This window comes from Spea bombifrons, chromosome 10, assembly GCF_027358695.1.
Source record: "Spea bombifrons isolate aSpeBom1 chromosome 10, aSpeBom1.2.pri, whole genome shotgun sequence".
NCBI lineage: Eukaryota > Metazoa > Chordata > Amphibia > Anura > Pelobatidae > Spea > Spea bombifrons.
The window spans coordinates 15,997,523-16,005,841 of record NC_071096.1 but is presented as its reverse complement, the minus strand read 5'-3'; the positions used below and the strand labels follow the sequence as shown (position 1 = coordinate 16,005,841).

At 41.0% G+C, this 8,319-nt stretch overlaps 1 protein-coding gene across 1 annotated transcript; it reads right to left on the bottom strand.

The window, feature by feature from the left end:
• Positions 1-1,878: 1,878 nt before the first annotated feature.
• Positions 1,879-5,600, bottom strand: SPDYC (speedy/RINGO cell cycle regulator family member C). The gene is made up of 6 exons (XM_053449247.1): positions 5,381-5,600; positions 4,665-4,723; positions 4,120-4,205; positions 3,767-3,938; positions 3,475-3,685; positions 1,879-2,172 (listed from the first exon to the last, which is right to left on the bottom strand). Exons 1-6 carry the CDS (start codon positions 5,592-5,594, stop codon positions 2,111-2,113), a joined length of 804 nt encoding a protein of 267 aa, XP_053305222.1. The 5' UTR covers positions 5,595-5,600; the 3' UTR covers positions 1,879-2,110.
• Between the last annotated feature and the right edge of the window lie 2,719 nt (positions 5,601-8,319).

Below are 8,319 nucleotides of genomic sequence, written 5' to 3'. Positions count from 1 at the left end.
TCAAAAAAAATCCCTCAAGACCCACTTATTTAAGGAACCTTAAAACATTGCACATTAACACCCTCCAAGATTCCTCCTGCTACATCCCCACCAATGGCACATTTACCTATTGTGTAATACATCCTAAAACCTTCTAAAGCGTGTTTGAGCAGGGCCCCCCTTCACCTGTTTCTGTTATACACGACTTACGTCCTGTCTACTCATTGTACAGTGCTACAGAATTTGATGGAGCTACATGAAACAATAGGTACTTGCACAGAGTACTAAATCAATATCCCAGGAAAATATAAGTGGGGTTAACCTTGAAGCACATTAGATGGAAAGCAGATAATGTAAGGAAAGAGCTGTCACAGGGCCAGGTTAACAGGCTAATATTTTCATGTGAAGTTTAACCAGGTCATGGAGCACTTTTGTGCCCAGTCCCCGATACCGTGACCAGATTTTATAAGGCGTTTTCTTTTATAACTGGCCCAAAGACTGAATGCAGCTGCAGCTCCAGCCCTTCAAAGGAACAATCCTGTAAACTGGATGGCAGCCTCACTACAGGGGGGATAACAGGCAGGGGAAACCCATTGTATCACTTAATCCCCTCCCCGATTCATAGCCTGTGTACCGATGGGATTGGGTTTGGTGCACATTGAGAACAAGAATGTTAATAGAATTAAGGCTCTATATAAGTTCTGTGTGGCTTTAGTAAAAGTTGTTTTACTACAAATGGTGGTCAGACTGTTCCTTGGCCAGCAGGAGTTATCCGTATGAGGGTACCGACTGGCTATTCCTCAGCCCTCCAACAGGGGTACCCAGCCTTGGGTACAGTGACCCTGTTACAAGAGCTCTACTGCAACCCAAACAAAAAGTGTAACACACAGAATGTGTGTGCATACCAAGTGAAGACTGCAACTTGATAGCCATCTTTATTGGGCCCAGTTGAAGTCTTCTGCATTTAATAGATTCCAGAAATTCAGTTGAAGGGCCATTTGCCCACTCTAAAAACAGACACGTGGTAGATGAATCCTAGAACGGCACGATTTGCAGCCACATCTCCCTCTCTTTCAGTCCTGAGGAGGGCCCGTGTTATATGCCGATAAATACAGTAGGTTAAGCATTATAGGGTTTTTTTTATATATATATATATATATATATATATATATATATATATATATATATATAAAAAGATTTTATATCTAACAAAGTAAAGTAACACTCTTGCTAACGAGTTTGTCAGCACTTGCCATTAAAGACAATGCAAAATAAAGTGCTATCATATTTGCTTGAATAAGACAAATGCTCTGAAAGATACCCCTCGTCTTGTATCCGAGGTAGTCTTATAATTGTCCCTAAAATAGGAGGTCTGACTAACACCAAGATCTATATATCTATCCATCTATCTATATCTATATCTCAGCAGTTGTAGAGTAGCCACAGTGCCCAACGGGGGTGGGTGTTTGGCATCGCTAAATCACTTGCTATCAAGGCATTTCAGTAACATTGAAGCTTAGGAGGCAGTCATTGATCACCTGCTAAACAGGGACTCTACTGCCATACACTTTTTGCAGGCACCAAGTAAACCCACTATATACAGCACATTGGGTAGGCATTTGATTGAAAACGGATAACATACCTAGCTTTCAGATGTCAATTTACATAGGAAGGAACAAAGTCTTCCCTTTGCCCTGGAGAGAATGAGCCAGTTATATATCCTCTGCTATGGGGCAGTTTGTCACTCTTTACATTTATAAAAATATTCCACTGCAAGTGAAGTTAAAACCATGCTATCTACAGATATAGAATCATTTAAGGTTACACCTAAAGATTGTGAAGAACTTAAGCATATAAAATAAAGTTACTATGGGATAGCCGATAGGTGTGTGTATACCTGCTGACCTTTATTAGTTACCAGACCAGAGTGTACATTTACATATGCTGTATTTACAAAAAACAATCAAAAGGACATGCAAAACACTTTCAATTTAACATTTCTTTATACAAGTTTTTTTTTTCCACCAGTCACATGCCTATCTGGGGTAATGAAGGGAAACTAGAAATTGGCAGAGAACACAGTGATAAGTGCATATTTGGTGAAAGCAGACCCAAGCATCAGACAGGTATGTTACAGGTGCCAATCCAAGTCTGTCCCTCCTGGTTCCAGTCCAACCAGGGGCTCCTGTAGTACTAAAATGAGAAAAAAATGGTTTGCTACAAATTTAAGCACAAGGGATCGCAAAAGGACACATGTCCTACAATTAAGATCACTTTGCAGTGGACCTATTCCACCCAAACAAGTGTATACTAGGTAAACAACCCCCCCCACAGCAAGAAATACCCAGAGTAAAATAGTTCCAAAGGGTCTGTTCAGACCCTGTTGGGATCTATGATGACCCCTCCATCTAGGTTTTTAAACCCCCCTGAAGTTCTAAAATAGTCCAAATATCTAAACCCTTAGGGAACAGAGCACTTTGTTTTACCATGTCAAAGTAGTGTTCCATACCCCTTTGATGCTTTGTTTTCAATTTTATATATATGAGAGACAGCAGCTAAATAAACATCTGACATTTCACATGGTAATCTAGTACAAGCAGGCAGACTCCTAACTGTTAAAATGGATTATATAAACAGGCTTACTGATTAAAGCCAGCTGAAAGCACCATGCACCAGATCTGGTGCTCCAGCCACCTGCCAGGCATGCCTGTACGTATGTCAGGCAATGACAACCAGTATGGCCTTATGTACAGCTTGCATAGCAAACCATGTAAGGGTCAATTTTAGCCCAGATTGAAATCAAGCAACATAAATTACATATGTTAGCTACAGACATTAGTATGGGATGTTTGGTCCTCCCATTCCACACCACCTTATTTTTCTTCCCCAGCTCCTAGTTGGGTTTAGTGCTCTGGGCAGATTGTATGTTGGATGTTTTCTCTGCCAACAGTCTCTTATGCGAGTTGAAACATCTCCATATAATGCACATGGGCATTACGCATTGTTTTGCACTTTGTGTACTCTATTGTATGTTAAGACTGCACCTACTTATTTGTGTATTTCTTTGCTCTGCGAAACCTATTGCAGTGCCCCCCACACGCATCACTTTGTCCTGAAGAAGATTATCTTATTACTAAACATGGAGCAGACCTATTCTGCCAAAAGCTTTCCAAGACCTTGCACTCTTTTGTACTATTAGTATGGCAATTCTGTCATACATTGCCAAGACGTCATAGCAAAAGTGACAATACTAAGCTAGTTTTAATTAAAGCATTTAACCAACCATATATGAACTCAGATGGCAATGTTCTCCAAAGTGCTCCCCGTCTGGCATTAACTAGTGTAAGGGAATGCAGCATTTTATTTCCCAGTATGACAGTAGCCCAACATGCTCCAATGCAAGCAGCAAGCCTAAACTGACAGCTGAACAATTTTGCATTTGTTTATGCATAACAAGCATGTTCATTTAAGTTTGGGGCGGGTTTCAACACTCACTGTGAATATCATAGGTTTGTGGATCCACTAGCAGTTCTGTGTCTGAATCACAAAGGCTGGCTCTCCTGCAAAGAATGCAACTAGGCGGAGTAAAACCAGGACCCCGTGGAAACAGGTCCTCCTCATTTCTTAGATAACCACGCAATGCTCCACTGTGGTGAATTGGTCGTTCCCGTTGCCATACCCAGTGAGAGGGGTCTTTAGACATCACCTGCAAATGGACAGCCAGGCCAGTTTCAGTGCACAATTCCTCCCAATATTGTAGTGTGCAAGCTGCCATAGGGGACCTCACCTCATCACAACACCTCCTGCTTACAACTGCTCTGTAGTTCATTTTTGCCCAAAAGCTGTCCCTAAGATGCAAGAACTGGGGGAACAGGTCCCGCCAAGAAGCTCCCAGTGCCCAAGGAAATATCTCATATTTGTAGTCTTCTTCATCTTCTTCCATATCATTTGCCAGGTATCTATAAATTGTTATAAAAAAAAGCTAATTTAAGTTTTGCCCCCACCTGCTTAATAAGCCAAACTGCAGCTACCAGAGCAATCAATGGAACATCCCTGGTTGAGGAAGGTTCTAGGTTATAAACTCAAAGCCAAGCAAACAGTTTCATTTAATCTTTCTATACAGTTCTGACAAATACTTACAGGGCAACAAAGAAGTTCATTGTTGTGAATTCACTGGTATGAAAGCCAGCCCTTTTAAAATATGCAAGTACCATGGCAATAAGGTACTGTTGAAATAAGAGGGAAGAGATGTTATTTTGCAACATAAGAACAACCCTCCAATGCCTGACAAAGGCCAGGCCCCAGAAAGATAACCCCTAGAGACTTTGGACAGCTAGTCTAAACTGTACCTTTGTTAGTTACTGTGGAGGCAACTGCCACTCTATGGCATAGAAAAGTGTATAAACATACATGTGTTCTATATTTTATTATAAGAAATCATCAAACACTTACATTCATCAGGCAAGCCTTTTGCTCACAGAAATCCTGCAGCGCATAGAATTATGGCCATGTTTATGCAAATCAGTTTAACACCACCTCTTGCATATAAATTCACTTTATACAGAGATCCCTTAGAGTTCAAGTCTGTGCTAGACAGCTTTTTAATTCTTTAGGCTTTCCCGGCTGATGCAAGTTAGTGTTTGGCAATGCATTATTTCTTAACTTTGGTTTAAAGTAGCACTAACCTTGTCCGAAATGCGTAGACAGCAGTCCATTGAAAGAAACTCCTGAATCATATCGTTTTCTATAGAGGGGAAAAATGGAGGGGCATTTGTATAGGTGCCATTGTCATCCAAGACTCTCCCCTAGGCCAATCTAAATCATGAGCACGGTTAACATTAAATAAATGTATTGGCTATTTAGATATACACACACGCATTACATATTGTTTAGGCTGTGCAGAAAGCAAGTAATCTGAGAATTTTTCATTGTCATTTTCTGGTAGCATAGTTCCCCTACCACTTTTTTTTTTGTGTAGCATTGAAGTCTGTTATTTCATTGTGGGTAAAGGAAAGGTTCTAGAGGTTTTACAATTTCCTGCCCTTCCTGGCCAGATGGAGCCATGTTCTCATTTGCCAACAGGTACGACATGGAAACAGCTCACATTAGGGCTTTTAATCAGGAAAAGGCTCACAACAGCCCTAGAACTAAACTATTTCAACTAGAGTAACATTATGACACCATCAATTCTGTAATACAGTTGCATCTTAATCCAATTGAGTACAACCGATACTTTCGGCTCAACAACCTCATTAACAAATGCAGTGCTTTATAATGCATAAATATGGCCATTATGCCACTACATGTGTGACAAATATGAGAATCAGGCTTATAGTATTTGAATACAGTATTTGGGTCCAGATGTGATCACACAATACAAAAATGTATTGTGCTAGCTTACCAAGGAGTCTGTAAAATGCCTGGCGTTCCTGGGGCTGCAGGTTCAGGTGGGGTGTACGTGCCACTTTCGTTCTGGCTGCAGAAACCTCTCTCTCAGGGATTCGCATACTGCGCGCTCCAACAGCCCAGGTGTGCTGGTGTCCCTTGGCAATGCTTTGCTTCAGCCCGCTTCCAGAAGTTGAAATGGCCCGGGGAGCACTCTGCACATGCCTCATGATGCAAGAAAGGACACAAGCTCAAAGGCTAATCTGGAATAAGCGATTATACAAAGTTAATATAAAATAAATGCATTTGGTACAAGTATATTGTTACATATACTTATTAGAATTTTGCACAATACAAAAAGAGTGATAAGTTTGTGGACTAGAACTCCCATCACTGTGAGATAATGGAGAAGAAGCATGGGCATGTGGAAAAGGTTTGTTTTGTTTCTTTAGCACAATTATAGAATGTAACCCTTTATGCGTGCCTAGGTCATTCGACAAAGGCTCAGCACTTCAAGTTGTTAAGGGTCTTAACGTCCACACACAAACCAGTCCAGTGTGTGGACATTAAGACACCTCACAACTTTAAGCGCTGAGCCTTCGTCTATGTATTTGTTATGAATGGTCCTGGTAGAGCCCAGCTCGTGCATCTCCTGATTTTTTGGTGCTGCTGACCACCTCTATTATTTCAGGTCATTATACATGTGCAAGTTGCATCATATATCAGAAAGATAGACCAGGGGGGCAAGAGCTTTTAATAAAATTAAGCTTCTGTCAGGGTACAATTTGGTTGTGAGTTTATATGAAGGAAAAAGATAAAGCTATATAGGCCATCCTAGTTAAAGTAACCCGTTTATTTAGTCTTATCCTAAACCTCTGTAATCGGCCCAGTCTCTGAAGGCAAAATAGGATTGGACCCTCGGTATTAAAGAAACTTACAATGGTCAGTAACCAATCAAGCTCAGAACGCTTTTGAGTTTGACACAAGTTGGTTTTAGTGCAGTACTTCCAGACACCAGATATACACAATCCTCAGTTACAACTATATAAGTTAGTGGGAAAAATAAACCCTAATATCACTGCACTATACTGAACCTGGGCAATGCAGGTGCAGAAAAATTTGAATACCAATATTAAAAAAAATGCATAAAAAGAAAAAAAAAAAAAAAAAAAAAAAAAGGACACCACACACCTCAACCAAAGTGTTACATGTAAAGTAAGGTAGCAGAGCTTAGCTGAGATCATGGCTCAAGTTAAAAACCCAATTACGTAGCAAGGGTAGCAAGAAAATATGGTTAGCAGAGTAGTGGACCTAATGTACCAACCACACCCAACCCCCTCACAGCAATGTGCATGTATCCCCCATAGCTTTGTTTCTTTGGCAATATCATGAAATTGAATCCCTTGAATGTGCCTACCCTGCAGTATAATGCACTTCCATCCATTAGGTTATACCAAGAAACAAAAAAATCATTTTAAAAAGTTACTTTGTTTGGCATAGGGGGCACGCAAATATTATGGTTTTATTTTGAAAAACAAAGGAAACAGTGTAGATTGTTCATCCGCACTCCCCCTTCGACAAAACCAGGCCAATGTTCCTGGTGAACCCCAGCAACAAAGCCAACATCTGTTTAGAGGAAAAGCATGCACTGTCCCAGGATGAAGTGCTCCGTAACACCCATTGACGGGTCAGGTACATCACACTGTCGGATGATGGTCAATGAGACAGCTTGTGTGGGTACATTAAGTGAGAAAGGAGAAAATTACATCTAAACACAAGCACTAAAGAAGTTTTGCAGAATTGAGACCCGTTGAATACATCCCCCCCATTTTATAAATTAAAAAAAAAACCGGGACCCCATTGCGACAGGAATATCTAATACACATGAACAAGAAAGCTATGTGTGACGTGAACGCGCAAAAAGGATTGCCAAAAGTTCAGAGAATCAGGTAACATCGGCAAGAGAATTGCTACGCGTAGGTCCCACGGCCAGTGAGCACCTACAAGAATTCCGCACGGCGGCGCCATCCCGGCCAAACAATCACACCTTGTGGGGAGAATGACGCTCCATGCTAAAGCTTACGATGTACAATAAATCTGTGCGGCATTATGACCCTATTAATTGCACATGAGCCACATACACAACACGGTCGCCATCAATAATCAAGGTAACAAACTACAGTTACGTCAAAGGCTCCCACCCTACACCAGTGGACGTTATCTACGGTAACGCTGAAGCCGGGCTAGAGCAACTATACACTGCTGTCTGTACCCTCCCCATCATCATTCCTCCTGACTGACCTGAGCAGAGGATGCAGCCAGTGTATAGCGTCCACTGACCCCACGTGACCTGGTGTTCAGCAGCAAACCACCAGGAGAAAATGAGACACTTACCTCACGTGAGGATGTTTTTATAGGCCGAACAACTCGGACGCAAATAGCATTCCGGACGAATGAAACGTGGGGGCGGGCCAGCAATGGAAAGCCTTTTGCGTAAGTTTTGTGATTTATAAAATACATACTCACAAACATACATATACATATATGTATACACACACATGCTATGCAAACCAGCCTGCTGTCCCTTTTTAAAATATTTTTTTGTTTGATTTGTGAATTTTCTCCTTGCACTATAACAAGATAGTATAGTATAGTTCTAATTATTATTTGCAGGTGGTAATTTGGGCTATGAAGTGTATTTATAAGAACCTGACCCAGCTAGTACCTCAAAGGTGTATCTTTAAAATGCGTCACACCGTACACCCTAATATGAACAAGCTTTTCAATAATAATGAATCTCGCTGACGTACTCCTGAAAATGTAAGGCAACCAAGCGTTTAGAAAATTGACCTCTAATTCTCCAGCGGGTGGAAGAAAAAGAGTTGTCTGTTTCCCATGAAGTGTTTCCTGCTGAGTGTGTTTGTAATGTATTAAGCGCAGGTGTTCATCATTAAA